This window comes from Caretta caretta, chromosome 14 (assembly GCF_965140235.1).
Source record: "Caretta caretta isolate rCarCar2 chromosome 14, rCarCar1.hap1, whole genome shotgun sequence".
Taxonomy (NCBI): domain Eukaryota; kingdom Metazoa; phylum Chordata; order Testudines; family Cheloniidae; genus Caretta; species Caretta caretta.
In genome coordinates this window covers 43,826,574-43,843,830 of record NC_134219.1, presented here as the reverse complement: position 1 = coordinate 43,843,830, position 17,257 = coordinate 43,826,574, and the positions used below count along the sequence as shown (strand labels likewise).

Below are 17,257 nucleotides of genomic sequence, written 5' to 3'. Positions count from 1 at the left end.
TCTGGTTACAGGGGCTGCCCTACAGCTGGATACAATGTTGCAGCTATTTAATGCATTACACTGAGGGATTCCTATTATCTTGCGGCTGGATGGTGTGAGCTGAAATTATTTTCTTTCAGAGGAAGGCTGGCACTGCTTTTTGTTTTGCTGGGGAATGCATGGCTGGAGATCCATAGCTATCAGTCACGCGCCTTCATTCTGTGGCTGTTTCCTGTGGTCGGGCCCTGCAGTCAGGACTCGTTTGTGGCAGAGTGGATCTGAGATCAGGATCAAGAGGGAATCTGGGGAGTGGCCTTCTGGAACCAGAACAGGGGCTGCAACTGCGATGGGAAAGGCGAGCTGGGCAGAGATGCTGCTGGGGAAGCCGCTGGATACTTCATGAGCAACTGGATACAATGTTAGGTTTCAGAGTAGCAGCCGTGTTAGTCTGTATTCGCAAAAAGAAAAGGAGGACTTGTGGCACCTTAGAGACTAACCAATTTATTTGAGCATTGTGTAAGGCAAACTGGTAATGAGGTAATGAGGGACACTGCAGTTAGGTTGGTTGTTTTGTGCTATGTGATCTGAACTCTCTTTTGCTTTATCTGGTTAAGTGAAAGAGCAATAGTGTGTTGGACATGTGCAAAGAGTCTCTCTGTGTGTGAAAAGCTTCACAACTACTGCCTGCCTCCAGAGAGAGAGTTCAGCTGAAACCAGTAGGCTCTCACCTTGGTGCGGAGTTCTGGGAGATGTGTGTTTAAGCATGTGGCTGTCTGGAGAGTCAGCTCTGCACCAAGGAATAAGGTAGTGGATTCCAGGAGAGGGAGCTATTCCTCTTCCGGTCCCAGAAGCTTGAATTATTTGGGGATCCTGGGGGTCAGATTCTAGGATTCCCCTTACAGCAGTCCAGTGGCACCTAACAATTTCTGGGACACATGCTCCGGGAAACAGAAACCTTCTCACTGCCTAGCATCCAAACACTCTTATCTCTGACCATGTTAGTTCTGGCGAATATTTCTACATATCATATTGAATGCAGAGACATGAATGGAGAGGACTCCCACTCAGGGCTGTCACATCCCTTTCCCTTCGGCTGAAGGGGGCTCTTTCCTGGATGCTTCTCCCAGTTTCTATATTAGGGAGAGTCTCTCTCTCCAGGGCTGACACCTCCTGCTCCCTTTGCCTTGGGTTGGGAAGGGGTCTTCCTGGGCTGGGGAGAGACTACCTCCCCTTCTACATCTTCCACCATTTCTGTGGCTAGGATAGAGCAGCTGGTGACTTTTAACACCCCACCTGCCATGTCCAGCCCCTCCCCCACCCTCCCCCGCCTGCTTGTCACATCCCTCCTCACACCCTCATCCCTGGGCGACCCGCCCACCAGTTGCCGCATCCCTCCTCACCCCTCTTTCCCTTCGCGATCCCGCCCCACCTTGCTGCATCCCTTCTCAACCCCCACCCTCACGGGGGCAGGATGGTGGCCTGGAGTGGCATGTGGGTGCAAGAGGTGGGACAGGGAACTAGCCTCCCCCAGGGGAAGCTTCACCCGCCACCCGTGTTAAGACTGTTTTAGTGCTGGAGGGGATCACACTCGATACCTGGCGAGTGAAATCTAAATACAGAACAGACAACCAGTGGGGGGTTTGTGCCCTGCTTTGTAACTGCCCTGAGGTTGGTCCTCACATTCCTCAGCTACTCTAGACCCAGGGGTTTTCAAAGTCTGGGTCATGGCTGGTCAGGGAAAGCCGCTGGAAAGATGCTTCCTTTAACTGAGCATCCGCAGGCACCACTGTTCGCAGCACCAAGTGGCCGCAGTTCGTCGTTCCCCTTCCCCTGACCAGCCGTGACCCATACCTTGAAAACCCCCTGCTCTAGGTAGAGAACTGAACCTGGGTCTCCCACGTGCCAGCCGAGTGCTCTCACCACGGGGGTGAACGTTACAAGCCGGGTGACATCACCAAAACCACATTCCCCTTCCCCCCGCCCCTCACATTGTGTGTGGAGCGAGGCAGGTGCCCACCTCATTCCAGCAAGAAACGCCGTAGGAGCCTGAGCCAGTGACCGTCAGGCGCTGGGTTCCCATCTGTGGGTGGCTGAGCAGAGACCGACGCCCCCCTGCAGCCCCAATTTAGGCACCTGTCGGTGAGAGGGGGCAGGGCTTAGGACACCCCTCCCCCCTTGTCGCCTCTCCCATGGGCTAGCTCAGGTGGCTCCCCGCCACACACCGAGCTGGCTTTTGTGAATCGCACTGTACGGTGTCTGTGATGCCCACGCATTGTCTAGGGAGTTCAGGGCCCACCTCAGCTCTGCAGAATGTGATTTTCTAGTTGCCTACAAACTAGGCCCTGTGACGCTCAACATTGCAACACCAAGTCCCTTCATGGATTGTCCCCTGTGCAACCAGTCACCTCTCCGCAGAGCACAGCTGAGCAATTCCTGATTGACACGGGTGTGCACAGGACAGAGACAGAGCACAGGCTGGTTAGTGACACATCCCATAAACCCCAAACTCTCCTCCTACAGGCACAATATTCCCTGTGGGGGTTGGGGGGACAAAACCAAGTCTGGAAGCAAATCCCATGATGCTGCCCTCGGCAGCTGCAGCTGGGACAGTACAGTGGAACAAACAAGAAGAACTGTTTGTAATGTTTTATTTACAGAATTAGGGTTGCCAACTTTCTCACGACCACCCTTGTCCCAGCCTGACAGCTGAGAAGGAGCCTTAAGAACCATAGCACGGCAAGGAGATCCCCAGCTACCGAGCACAGTTTTCTTAATGGCACAACAACCATACAGTTGCCCGGGAATTAATGAGTTACAGTCTCACTTTCAGTAACTTGTAATAAGTCTCTCCATCCCTCTCACATTCCCGTTCCTTCTCCCTTTTCTTCCACACTGTACTTTTCTACTCATCATTTTTCTAGTCCTCACTTCCCACCCCTGTAACTCTCCCACTCTCCTCCCCTCCCTGTCACAGATCATCCCCCATGGCTGCTCCCTTCTTTCCCCTGATTTTATCCCTTCCCCTCTTGCTGCCCCGGCTGGTTCCCCGTCAGGGATTTTTTACTGTCACTCTTCTCATTTCCGTTTTCCACCATTTCTCATAGACTCTCCCTTTATTCTTGGTTTATTTTCATTCACATTTTTCTTCTTGCTTCTTCTAATTCCCTCTGGTTCAACCCGCCTTGTCCCTGCCTCCCCCAGTGCTGCCAACCTCAGGAGGTTTAAAAAAAAATCATAAGATTGACACAATGATGATTGTTTTAAGGTTATATAATGGGTTTTTTGGTCAATCTGCACCCCTACCCATCTCCCCCTCCCACCTGTGTGTGACAATTACAGGGTTACCAGCTGTCCTGTAGTTACAGGGGAAAGGTGACTTGGGCCCCTGCGGCAGGAGTTCTCTCTGGGAGACCCCATGAGATCCAATCCCACAGATCTGCACAAACTGCTCCCTGCTGCTGCTTCTCCCCAGCCCCCCAACCCCTGATTGATTCATGCTGGGTCCCTGCCCAGCCCAGCCCCCACCTCTGCCTGTCCCCAGCCCGGCTGTTAGTTCTGCCCCCTGCCCAGCCCCCACCTCTGCCACTCACTCCGCCTGCAGCCCCAGGGGTTCTTCCCCTCTCCCGCTCCCATCCCTGGGGCTGAAGGGAAGGGGGGGCTTCCACAGGTCATAGATATGAGAAGCAAGGGGCTGGGTAGACAGGAGTCCTCCAAGGTCACAGAGACTGGCGTGTGTGACACTAGAAAGGCTGATTTCTGGTTCTGCAGTGGGATTACACCCCCCGCCCTCCCTCAGGGACACAGTCTGAGCTGGGATCCCAGCCACACCCAGAGCCAGGGGCGGATTCTCCCCCCAGGGACGGAGCCCGGCGGGAAAGTGAAGATCGGGGCCTCATCTCCAGCATCGATAAATGTCACCTGCCCCCGGTCACAGTCCAGACAAACCCGGATCCTGCTGGGGAATCGGCGCCGGGGCAGGGAGGTCTCAGGGGAGGTGAGAGCCCAGAACTGATCCCCCAACCACCCAACAGCCCAGATCCCCCCGTCAGGGCTACAGCTGATCCATCCCTTCCTCCTCACAGACTCTCTGGCCACCCCCACAGCCCAACCTCCCCCACCCACCACCTCCACCTCCCAGCAATGTCTCCCTGAGGTGAATCCCTCACAGCCCAGCACACAGGGCTTAGTGTCAAATCTCTCAGGGGTGTTGGGCAGATGCTGCCGTGTGTCTCCCCGTCTCACACTTTTCCAGTCCTCAGTCAGGATGAGGTGGGGATGAGCCGTGTCTGGATCCAGAGTCACATTCTCTGGGGAGAGAGAGAATCGGAGCGTGAGGGGCAGAGCTCAGCCCGGGGGGAGGCTGGGGCCATTTCTCCCTCTCCCCAGCAGCCCTGATCTGGCTGGGACAGGCCTGGATCCCAGGGAGCTGCCTCTGTCCTGGGCACCTGAGACTGAGCAGAGATGTCACTGAAGCTCCTCAATCTGTGTAAGTGGAGCCACTTCATTGGTTTTTCATTTGCTTGCTGAGGCGTCAGCTCCCTGCTCCCTCTTTTGGGGTTGCTCCATTCCCAGCATCAGAGACACAGCAAGGAAGATTTTAGTGAGGAGGGAGCAGAGGAGGCAGGTACCAGCTTTGAACCCCAGAGGGAAGGTCCATCCCCTAAATGCAGCCTCCACTCGCCGGCCAGAGTAGGAAGAGCCAATTAAGAAAAGAGAGTAGGAAATGGCATTGGGTGGAGGAGCCCCATCCCCAGCCTAGAGAGAAGGGAGGAGCTGCCAGAATCACAGGGAGAGCATCTACCCAATCCAGGAAGCAGCTCTAATGGGAGAGCCCAGCCCTGCCCAGAGGAAAGGCAGGATGTTGGAGAAGCACAATGGGGGAGACCCCCTGCACTGGGGTAAAGCAGAGGGATGTTTCAGCCCTCAGGGCAGAGAGCTGTGTTCGGGTGCTGCTCAGGGAGAGTGTTTCTATTCATAAGCATGGGCAGAAACTCAGCACTCAGGTTGGTGTCAGGAGTGTGTGTGTGACTTCAGCGTGGGAGCTCCTCACTGCTCAGTGTGTTGTTTTTAGGGCTGTGTGTGTCGTGGGCGGCATTGGTTTGGTTGGTAACTTTAGCTGCAATCTCATGAAGACGTTTTCGGATAATTCAAAGACAATCTCCAGCTGCAAACTCACCCTCTCTGAATGTTCCTAGGGATCCTCCTCTTTTCATCTCTAGTGCAGACGGCAAAGTGTCTGGAGGGGGGAAGGAGAAAGGAGGTGAGATTTCAGGCTTTCATGTTTATAACAGCATTCCCACTCTCAACGCGTAGAACTGTCTTAATTATGACAGAGAAACACTGAGATATTTAATATGAAAAGGTCTGAAACCGTCTCTTTCCTTTCTCATTCAGGCATCTCCCAGCAATGGAACCAACATCCTTGCAGCCTCACAACCATCCCAGGATAATCTGTCAGTGACATTTACTTTTCCCCTCCCACCCTTCAAACTCCAGTTGGTTTGTCTCATTCACTTGCTGCCTTTTGTCATAACCTAAACCTAGAGACTGCAAAACTTTGGCATAAAAGTAACTTTACTCACTTTGCTCCCTTTGACACTAATGAGATGTTGAGAGTTTCCTAAATCCTGACTCTAACTGTGAGCTGTTGGGGCTGTTTACTCAGCGTCTCTACGGAGAGCAGCACGCCGGGGCCTTGTCCTCCATAGGCAGGAATAGGAATAATAATAAAACCATTTTATAAATGTGGAAATTGAGGTGGGGGAAGGTTGACTCAATGAGTCCGATTCACCCCTGTACTGGCAAAAGTCTGAGTCATTTATTTCTTTAACAGGAATTGTCATGGCAAGACATATTTTTGGTAGAAATAAAGGTTTGAATTAATCAACCTGAGTGACTTGGACCCCAAGTGCGTGCGTGACATTCTCACCCAACAATTAAACAGAAGCACCATCTAAATGTGAACCAATTGGCCAGAGACACGCTCCTCCCTCAGTCTCAGAGGCTCATCCCAGTTTCCCCTCCTAGATCCCTTCTAGGTACCTTTGAACTTCCCCAGAGTCTCCGATAGCACCATCATTTTCCAGGAGAAATCGCTGACTCCCTCTTCCAGTTCAGGAGAAATCTCCTCTGGCTGTTGGAACTGCCCCTTCTCACACCTGGAGAGAAACAATTTCCCGTGATTATATTTTATTGTGTGACGGATTATATGTTTTTGCTAGCGAGTCGCTGCTCTAACGGGCCTGGAGTTCGAATTCCTCGACTTCTCCCAGCCTCAGAGTAGGTGCAACACAGCCCATGGCCGTACAACCTTCCCTTCTAAGGGCTCATTAATACTCTTCTACTCTGGTCTGGAGAGACCAGCTCTGGGGACAAAAGGGAAATTGAGTTTCCATGGTCAACTCACTCCTTGGCCTCCATGCTCTGAGGCACAGGAGGTTCCCAGGTGAAGTGCTGTAGAAATCTGCCCTCTAGGAACTAGACTGAGACACCAACTCCCCCTCCCCAGCTCATTCCACACAGGTCTCCAAACAGTCCTCAGGTGGGAAAGACTCTTGACCACAGCTGCCCTGGGCTGAATAGTGACCGGTGCCCCAGCAGTGACAGGCCCATATTCCATCCCCACAATGCTGAGGCAGACAGTCCCTCCGGGAGGTGACATCTCTAGGAAATACTTGAGGTCAGTCTTTCCCAGCGAATGGAGAATTCCAGAGTCTTCTGTACAAGGGTGGGAACCTCAGGATGAAGTTGATCAGCGAGATTTGTATCCAACATGTGACATTCCCCACACATTTTGCAGTAGAGCTCTGGGGAGATGTGGTGCTAACATTACCACCAAGCTCTTTGCCCGCACTGTGAAGTGTGAGGGGGAGTGTGAGAGAGCCACTTACCTGCTCAAGGTGCTTCTAATATCCTAGAAGAGAGAGAGAGACAAAAGAATTTCAGTCCCCTCTGGCACACACACACAGGGGATTCTAGGGAAGGGATTTAGGAAGTATGAGGAAGAGAGGCCCTGCCCTGGCCCAGGGGCATGGATTCTCTGAGCTAATGGGGCTTTTCCATCTCTGATATCTCTGTGTCTGTGACTCTGCAAAGAATAATAGTTAGTCACATGTCAGCAATGCACCCGCCGAGTAACACCATGGTCTCCAACTGCTGGACTCCACTTGCTTGTGATTTAGGAGCCCTCCCTTCCCTGTGTGGGGATCTGGCATGTTTCTAATGACAAGTGCCAGTTTCCAATTGTCCCTGGAGGTGCTCAATCCCATGCCCCACCCCCACTCCAAACCTTCCCACAATGCCACCTCCCAACCCAAATCTTCCAGCTCCCACTCCACCCTGTCTCCTTCTGTGAGCACACTCCCTCCTCGCTCTTCCCCCTCCCTCCCAACCTCTGCTGCACACAAATCGCGGCAGGCGGGAGGTGCTGGAGGGAGGGGGAGGAGTTGATCAGCAGGGCTGCTGGTGGGCAGCACTGAGTGGGGGAGCTGGCTGCCCTGGAGCACCCGCCTCTGTTTCTTGTTCAGTCTGACCTGCAGGAATTCACTCGCTGGCTTCTGACACTTCCCCTCCATCTCACTGATCAGCTCGCTGAGACGGGAAATCTGTTTGGAGAGTTTACTGACATTTTCTTTCTGGATCCTCACAATCTCCTCCTCCAGCTTCTCCAGCTGGGCCAGCAGGAGTTGCTCTTGTTCCCCCAGGAACTGCCGCAGTTGCTGAAATTCAGACACAATCTTCTGCCTCTTGGTTTGTGTTTGTTTCTGTATGAAAATAGGGCAAGGGATGGTCAGGGACATGGATGGAGCCCGGGGTCCTTTCATGGAGAGCTGAGTGTGCAGGAGGCTGAATTGCTTTGAAAATCCTAAGATTTCTGACGTTTGACTCTACTCTGTGGGTACTAGGCAGGGGATTCTCTCACACCTTCCCCTTTGGCCCCGGTATTCCTCTGAAAGGGACGTTTCCATGCCTGTCATGGTCAGCTTATTCTGTTATTTATGGTCTCTGGAAATTCAGACCCAGAGCAGCAGGAGGCAGGACTCAGCACTACACTGACAGAGACGCCACGGGAGTTAAAAGAAACAAACATTTAAAAAATGCACAAAATGACCAGACACAGTGGACAGCACCTCAAGGGGACATTCAGTTCACTTGGGGAGGATTTCTGGGAGAGCCACAAGGGCTAGACATTAACTCATCAAAGCAATGGAAGCTTAGGGCTTGTCTACACGTGAATCTAACCCAGCAATCCATGATCAAGGAGAAACACACACAAGCTCATGTTCACCAAGGCCACACAGGAGTCTGCCTCCAAACAGACCTCCCACGGCCAGTCCCTGCCGGTTAATAACAACAGGCACCTTACCAGATACTCCCGGCTATTCCCCTCTCTAGTCGCTTTCAATCCCAGGAGGTTTTCTCTCTCTTCCCTCAGAGTCTTCAAATGGGCCTGGATTCTTTCCTGAGGAAACAGAAAGGATTTGGGAGGTTTCATCTGGATACTTGAGAGGTGGTTGGAAGTGGGTGTTTGGTGGTGCTTAAGGTTTTCCAGGAGAGAGAGGGGAGGAGCGGGGAGCCGCCCGCTCAGGGGAGGAGGCGGAGAAGAGGCGGAGCAGAGGTAGGGATTTGGGGAAGGGGTTGGAATGAGGGCAAGGAAGGGGTGGGAAGAGGTGGAGTCGGGGCGGAGCCTTATGGAAGGGGTGGAGTGGGGGCAGGGTTGGGGGCACCAGGGGGAGGGTGTCAGTGATGTGGCCCTCGGGCCAATGTACTAGTCCTCATGTGGCCCTCCTGGTGATTTGAGTTTGAGATCCCTGGGCTAAGCAGTAGTTCTGCAGAAAAGGACCTGAGGATTACAGTGGATGAGAAGCTGGATATGAGTCAGCAGTGTGCCCTTGTTGCCAAGAAGGCCAACGGCATATTGGGCTGCATTAGTAGGAGCATGGCCAGCACATCAAGGGATATGATTATTCCCCTCTATTCGGTACTGGTTAGGCCACACCTGGTGTATTGCAACCAGTTTTGGTCCCCCCACTACAGAAAGGATCAAGTATCAGAGGGGTCGCCGTGTTAGTCTGGATCTGTAATAGTGGCAAAGAGTCCTGTGGCACCTTATAGACTAGCAGACGTATTGGAGCATAAGCTTTGGTGGGTGAATACCCACTTCGTCGGATGCATGTAGGAGAAATTGCCAGAGGCAGGTATAAACCTCTGGAATAAGCCTCTGGAAAATTTCCACTACATACATCCAATGAAGTGGGTATTCACCCACCAAAGCTTATGCTCCAATGCGTCTGTTAGTCTATAAGGTGCCACAGGACTCTTTACCGCTTTTACAAAATGGATGAGAACAAATTGGAGAGAGTCCAGTGGAGGGCAACCAAAATGATTAGGGGGCTGGGGCACATGACTTACGAGGAGAAGCTGAGGGAACTGGGCTTATTTAATCTGCAGAAGAGAAGAGTGAGGAGGGATTTGATAGCTGCTTTCAACTACCTGATGGGGGGGTTCCAAAGAGGATGGAGCTCAGCTATTCTCAGCGGTGGCAGATGACAGAACAAGGAGTAATGGTCTCAAGTTGCAGTGGGGGAGGTTTAGGTTGGATATTAGGAAAAACTTTTTCACCAGGAGGATGGTGAAGCGCTGGAAGGGGTTACCTAGGGAGGTGGTGGATTCGCCTTCCTTAGAGGTTTTTAAGGCCCGGCTTGACAAAGCCCTGACTGGGATGATTTAGTTGGGGATTGGTCCTGCTTTAAGCAGGGGGTTGGACTAGACGACTCCTGAGGTCTCTTCCAACCCTAATATTCTATAATTCTATGATTTTATGCCCCCCCCCAGAGGCCACAGGGGCACATTTGCCCCTTCCAGGAGTGGCGTAGGGCTGGGGCAGGCTGGAAGCCTGCCTTAGCCCCAGTGCACTGCTTACCGGGAGCCGCCCGAGGTAAGTCATTGCCACCCGCCTGCACGCAGCACCCCCTTCTGCACCCCATACCCCCTGCCCCAGCCCTGACCCTCCTCCCAGAGTCAGCACCCTGTACCATTTCCTGCACCCCAACACTCTGCCCCAGCCCAGAGCCCCCCCCTACACCCAAACTCCCTCCCAGAGCTTGCACCCTCACCCCACCATGCACCCCAACCCCCTGCCCCAGGCTTAGCCCAGATCCCTCCTCCCACACTGCAAACCCCTTGGCCTCAGCCCAGAGCCTGCACCCCAAACCCAACCCCCTGCCCCAAACTGGTAAAAGTGAGTGAGAGTGGGGGAGAGCGAGCAATGAAGAGAGGGGGGTATGGAGTGAACGGGACATTGGGGGGAAGGGGCAGGGCCTCAGGGAAGGGGTAGGGTAGATCCTGCTTTAAAGACTTGATATTTTGACTCTGTTTCCACACTGCCAGATCATTAATTTTGTTATAAAAAAAAACCAAGGAGTCCAGTGGCACCTTAAAGACGAATACATTTATTTGGGCATAAGCTTTTGTGGGTAAAGACCCACTTCTTCAGAGGGGCTTCAAATGGACTGAAGGTGAAAAACCCATTGCAATTGCTCTTTGTTTCTGTGGATACAGAACACGGCTACCCCTCTGAATGTTGTGATCGCATCTCCCCATACAATGAAGACTTTACAGAGTTGGATGGTGAGTCACACCTGTGACAGGTAACTCTCAGTGAAATTAGCCTGTAATTAAAACCCAAAAGTTAACCCATTGAATGAAGTGAGCTGTAGCTCACGAAAGCTTAGGCTCAAATAAATTGGTTAGTCTCTAAGGTGCCACAAGTCCTCCTTTTCTCTTTGCAAATACAGACTAACACGGCTGCTCCTCTGAAATCTGACAGCAACTCCCTACCTTGTACTCCTGGGCAGCTTCCTGTATGGGAACCACCATGTGCGCGCGGTGAGCCCGGGATCTGTCGCACACCACACAGATGGGGGTTTGATCCTCTTCACAGAACAGTTTCAGAGCCTCCTGGTGTTCCCCACACACCCCACCCCCTCCTGCTCCCTTCACTGCCTGGAAACTCAGCCGCTTGGCGATTTCTACCATGTCTCCCAGCAGCACGTTGGGCCTGAGGTTTCTCTGTTGCACAGTTTCTCTGCACTGAGGGCAGGAGGCGGCTGTGTCGGGTCCCTCCCAGCACTGGGCAATGCAGGCTCTACAGAAATTGTGCCCACACTCCAGAGTGACAGGGTGTGTGAAATACTCCAGACAGACGGGACATGTCGCTTCCTCCTGGAGACTTTCCAAGGGGCTCTCTGCAGCCATGGCTCCCTCCGGGCAGTGGGACAGGCTTTGTTTCCATTTCCTGAGTTCACACTATGCCCCGCCTGCAGCAGCAAGGGGGTGTTTCCTTGCCTGAAAATGACCCCTGCTGTTAGGACCCAGGAGGAGCAGGAGCTGTGTGTCTAAGGCGAGATAATCAGGCTTGGCAGAGTTTTTTTATACTATATAATTGTGACAGATAATGTTTATTTTAAGCAATTTTTGCATTTATTGATTTAAACTTTCACCGTTGCACAACAATCTGGGATTTAAGCCTTTCATTCTAAATAAAATTGTCATGGTTGTGAGAAATTAGGGGGCGGGGGGCGGTTAAGGAATCAGACAATATTTTGGTCAGACCAGAACTATTTAATGACAGTAGACTCTGAGATTCAAAAAGTTGAAGCTTTAGAACTGTTAAAATTGTCTGTGAGGAGCTAAATCTCCTCCCTCCCGCAGCAGCTCCCCCAGGGCAATGACCCAGAGCCTCCCCCACCACCACAGGGACCGAGCCTGAGAGTCCATCTGATGGCGGCTCAGGGGCCTGTGGAATGTGCTGGGATCTCAGCCTGGGCCCTAGGGGGCAGGTGACCCTGTCACACAACCACGCCCAGCAAGGCCTGCTCCCATTTTCTCCCTGTTTGTCCGTCCCGGCAGAGAGACCAGGGACTGCAGGGAGACCAAGCTCCCGTCCCCCAGGTGAGGGCTGGGGCACAATGGCCGAGGGCAGCCGGTGTGAGGGGAGCTCGCACTAGGGGCCTGCAGGGTACGTGGTGTGGGATAAACAGAGACCTCTCAGGCCACTTGCCCATTGCGGCTGCAGGAGGGGACGTGGGGACAGATGGAGGAGGCCTGGGGCAGTCTGGGAAGCCGCCATCGGGGACACGGAGAGGGAATTCAGCTGTGGCGGGGAAGCCGTGCTGCGCAGAGATGCTGCTGCGGATTCAGCTAGTTACCCGGGTCCAGCTCCGCAGCAGGTTAACAACGTGCTTACTAGACGTTGCAGCTCAGCGGAGTGAAGTGCTGCCCTTTTGCTGGTCTCCGCGCGGCTTGAGATTTGTGAGCATCGTTCAAACACCTTTCCCCAGCTGCTGTCTTAGGTACCTGAGTCTCAGCGTTGCAGAGCAGAGCAGATTCAGTGCTTTGGTACAGGGTTACGGAAAGGAAAAAGATGGAATGATACATATCGTACCTGTAATTTCTCTCCCCTGGCTGTCGGATGTACTGTGTGCAGCTGGTTACTTAGAGACATTCAGTCAGACAGCTGGGGTGGCATTTTTGTGCTCTTCCCCTTTCGGGGTAAATGGTGGCTGTAACTTTCCCCACTCCGGTCCCTTTGGCATCACTGGGATGCTGAGACCTTTCAGGATCAGGACACTGAATCGTAAGCTTTTCGGGTCTGCTCAGAGCTCAGCACCATAGGGCCCTTGTCCTCCACAGACTGTAATGCGAAGAGACACACAGGCATTCTATAGATGGGGAAACTGAGGCAGGGAGTGAGCTGGTTCTATGGGCCCCCTATTCAGTGGCTGCAAGGGCCAATGCAGACCTTAGCAGCACCTAGGCAAGTCCTAAGCTGCAGCCAGAGCTGCATCCCTGGTTTAATGGTCCTAGTGTCTACAGGCAGCCAGTCCCCCAGGGATGTAACAAGTTCATAATCTTTCCCACGGGATGGGTAAATCCACCGTTTTGTTCACAGGGCCAGAACCTCAAGGTTAACTTGAACAAAATGAAAGTAGCGGAAATGTGGCTCCTGTCCACACTGTGCTGAGGTGCCCTGGGGAGACATGGCTTTCACCTGGTGGCCAAGCCCCTGCCCAGGCTCAAGAAGTGTGAGGGGGAGCGAGAAGGAGCCACGTGCCTGGTCGAGGTGCCTCTGAAGTCCTAGAGGGGAAACGGAGAGAAAAGAGCGCTCGGTCTAATATGTCTCACAGTGGGGTGGGGCTGTTGGACTCTGGGATACAGGGCGATTGCTCTGTGCCTGGTAAGTTACATCCTCCTTTCAGCAAATGCAGAATGAGGGAAGGGATCAGAGTTTGCAGCAGCATCAGGGGATGAGATTTCAGCAAACCATGTGCTGGCAGTTGCAGAATCCAATCCGTGAAAGGCCCCAGCCCAGCAGACCACCTGGATACATGTGTTATCAATGCAGCTCTCAGCACACTGGGGAATTCTGCATAAAAATGGCTGGCTGAGTCTGGCCCACTGAACTCAAGGCCAGCACCAGCCTCTGACAACGCTGAGTGCAGGAATGAGAATCAGCCAGTGGCTCCCTAAGGGGTTGCCCTGAGGTCTGAGGACAAACCAACCTGTCCTGGGAATGGAAAGGGGGAGGGAGCCAAAGAAACAAGACTATTCAGGGACAGTAAAGGCTGCAGGGAAAGAATTAGGGAGAACAAGCAAACCAGTGAAACGGTAACCGCCAGGCGTCAACAGGGATTAAGAGGGATTTTACAAACACCAGAAACAGAGGCCCTGCCCTGGACCCAAAGCCATGGATTCTCTGAGCGAACGGGGCTTTTCACCTCTAACATCTGCACGTCTGTAACTCTGCAAAGAACAGTAATAATTCCGTCTCTGCCATGCACACACTGAGTTACGCTGTGATCTCTGAGTGCCGGACTCCAGCGCCCAGGATTCAGGATCTGTCCTGTCTCTGTGCAGGGGTCTGGGTGTCTGGAACAGTTTCACCTGCAGAAATTCACTTGCTGACTGCTGGCCCTGCCCCTGGAGCTCACTGATCGGCTTGTAAAGAGGAGATATTGGCTTGGAAAAGTTGGTGGCATTTTCACTTAATTTCTTCCCAATCTCCCTGTCCAGTTCCCCCAGTTCCCCCAGATGGGACAGCAGAAATTGATCTTGGTCTCGGACACAGAAGCCCAAAGAGTCAAAATGAGAAACAATTTCCTGCCTCTAAGCTTCTGTCTTTCCCTGTGATGGCAGGTCACGGTCATGTGGAGACTCATGGGCCATTTCATCACCCTCGTGCTCCCCTAGCGCGTACATAGCACTTCTCATCTGTAGAGCTCAAGCACTTTACAGTGAAGGCAAGTGACATTCTCCCCATTTCACAGATGGGAAACTGAGGCACGGAGCAGTGACGACCCAGATCCCCAGTGGGACTTAGGTGGCTAAAGCCCAGGTTTCGACCCCTGACTCCCAGAATTAGGTGCCACTGAAATCCAGAAAACCTCTGCCTGGCTGCCCCTAACTCTGCAGGGGCCTAAACTCACTCAGCACCAATATTTCGAGGGGAAAATTTCCCACAGTTCCTAAATTTCTGCTTCTGGGCCTGGGCCCTGCTGCCTCCTTCTCGGCATCCAGACACCTGCCTCTCACCTAAACCCCAGAAGGAGCCTCCAAGCAGAAGGCCAGCAGTGGAAAGCCTCTCTTGCCTGTGGGGCCCAATCCTGTAGCTGATTGTGCTGAGCACCCCTTTTGGATCAGGGCTCAGGCAAAACCCAGAGGGGGTGCTGGCAGAGGCTCTTTATAACATTGAGTCCAGTGGTTAGGACACTCGCCTGGCATATGGGAGACTCAGGTTCTACTCCCTGCTCTGCCTGATGGGAAAGAAGGGTTTGAACAGAGATTTGGCACCTCTCAGGTGACTGCCCTAACCATGGGAGTCTGGGATATTCTGATGTGAGGATCCCCCTCAATCTCTTCTGATCATGGTGCTCCACTTTGGCTAAATAATTAAATAGCTCCTGGGTCAGAGCAAGAGGGTGACAATGACTCTAGAGCAGGGGTAGGCAAAGTTTTTGGCCTGAGGGCCACATCCGGTACCAAAATTGTATGGACAGGTAGGGAAGGCTGGGGGAGGCTGTGCCCCCTATCCAACCCCACCCCACTCCCTGACCCTTGATTGCCCCCCGGATCTCCTTCCTCCTATCCACTCCCCCTGCCCACCTCCCGTCACCCCCACCCCCATCCAACCCCCCCTGCTCCCTGACCATGCCCTGGGACCCCCAACGCCATCCAACCCAACCTGCTCCCTGACCACGCCCTGGGACCCCCGCCCTCATCCAACTACCCAAATTTTGTTTCTGATTTTCACGTTGCAATTTTAGCTTTTCTGTTCCTGTTCCAAATTTTCCATTTCATATTCACAGGCATTGTGCTTTTCTGAGAGCTTATTTACAGCCTGAGACATAGCACAGGTGACTCATGCTGCTGTTTGGACTTTCTTGGGGGAATAGCCCTCTTGATTCCCCAACAAGAAGTTGTCCAACCCTTTTGTATGCAGTGTAGAGACTGCAGCAGTTACACATGGATCAGACCCCAAGCTTTTAAACACCTATCTTAACAAGCACTCATCAACCATAGCCGGAGGCTTCAGGGTGTCCCCCTTCTTCTCAGGAGTAAACCCGTCTTGCTCACACTTGCAGAACATCATAGACTTGAAGATAGCACTAATTCAACTGCACGTGCCTATGTATTTTCCTCTCTCCCAATAATCTGTAACCAATCTGATCCCAATCTGATCCCATCCTCATTTCTCCGGCCACTGAGTCTAATATCTTAAGACAATATTTTAGCTTATCCAACCAGTTCAGAAACAGTTGACTTATTCACTGGCATGGTCACCATCCTCTACTACCAAATGTTGAAATGGATCTTTAACGGCTCACAGCTGGGCAGAATGTTCCCGGTACCCGTCAACAAGTCAGATTCAGTAGACTCCATGCAAAACAGTTTATTTGAGAAAGAATCACAGACACAGTATAAAGTTAACTAATGCACGTCTCCCTAGTGAGCCTCAGTTCCCCAAGAACAAACCCTCAGTATTTATGCTGGCCCCATGCAGTATTCTGATTGGCTAGCAAAGCGGGTATAGCTACCGATCTAGAGGAGGATTTATCTCTTTCATTGTCTTCTCGTCTCAGGCACATGGTCTATCAAGGATTCCCCCGAGGCAGTGGTTTCCAAAGGAGTCCCATGCCCTGTGGACCTTTTATTACTAATTTTCTCCTAATTAATACTTTGGAAGGGACTGCAGAAGGGGTACCGACCAGACATCACCCCACAGTTACGCTCTCATCAATCATTCACATAAGCTGTCAGCGCGATGCCTTCCAAAGGGGTTATTCTGGTCATTTTGCCCCGGGCCAGCTTGTGCCAAGCTCACTGATCTCATGTTTATACGTTTTCTTTACCTAGTGAGCCGGCATATTGACTGACAAAGGTCGGTAACAGAACAGACACGCAGAATAGAGAATTTCCACTTTAAACGTTTGATGCTCAGAAGGCCCTGCTCCCAGAATCCTCTAGCAAATTCAAACATGTCAAGCCATACCACATTCATGTTCACCACATTCATTAATAGGAAGCGCAGTAATTCATAATAATTCAGCACCGTCCCAACACCCTGGACAGTGAATCTCCTTGTTTCCACCCCTGTCTCAGTGCGGGGGGGTTGTGCTTCTGCTTCAATGGGTGTCAGTTCCCTGTCACGCCCACCCTTTTACCTCCCCACAAAAACTCATCAGGGCTCTGCCAGTCCTAACTTTGCCTTGCAGACTAACACTGGGCACAACCTTGTCTCCAGCCCCTCTGACGTGTCCTTCTGTAGTGGCCATCCCCTCTCCACTGGACACTCAGACATTCCCAGGTAGGCCATCGGGACAACACCAGCTTGTTTGATTCAACTGAGGATCAGTGCCAACAGAACATCACAGCACTGAGATATATTTTTAGTGAAAACAAACAGGAGTTTATTAGCTAAGATTGAAGAGATAGTGAGCGAAGCAATAAGACCAACAGGTTACACACCAAACGCCAGGTATAACAGGATTCAGATAGGCTAAGTTTAACTTTAACAGGTAAAATCCATGGCTAAAGCATTCTCCTAGGGCCACCAGCCACCATTGATGAAACCCCCCTTTTCATGAATGCAAAGCATGCTCTCCTTTTGGCTTCCTGAAGGACTGCAGGGTGCTGTTCTTGTCCCCCAGTTATAGTCCAGTAAACTGCTGAAATGGTCTGCCCACCATTGTCTGATTTTCAGTGTGCTCTTTCTCTTGGT

At 52.3% G+C, this 17,257-nt stretch overlaps 2 protein-coding genes across 2 annotated transcripts in view; one reads left to right on the top strand and one right to left on the bottom strand.

Annotated features, from left to right (window-relative positions):
• Positions 1-17,257, top strand: part of LOC142069127 (zinc finger protein RFP-like) — a 331,206-nt gene that overhangs the window by 61,642 nt on the left and 252,307 nt on the right. The window lies entirely within an intron of this gene.
• LOC125629774 (zinc finger protein RFP-like) lies at positions 2,611-11,278 on the bottom strand. The gene is made up of 7 exons (XM_048835169.2): positions 10,819-11,278; positions 8,345-8,440; positions 7,512-7,742; positions 6,870-6,892; positions 6,022-6,137; positions 5,156-5,215; positions 2,611-4,286 (listed from the first exon to the last, which is right to left on the bottom strand). The coding sequence occupies exons 1-7, from the start codon at positions 11,233-11,235 to the stop codon at positions 3,772-3,774; spliced, it is 1,458 nt and encodes a 485-aa protein (XP_048691126.2). The 5' UTR covers positions 11,236-11,278; the 3' UTR covers positions 2,611-3,771.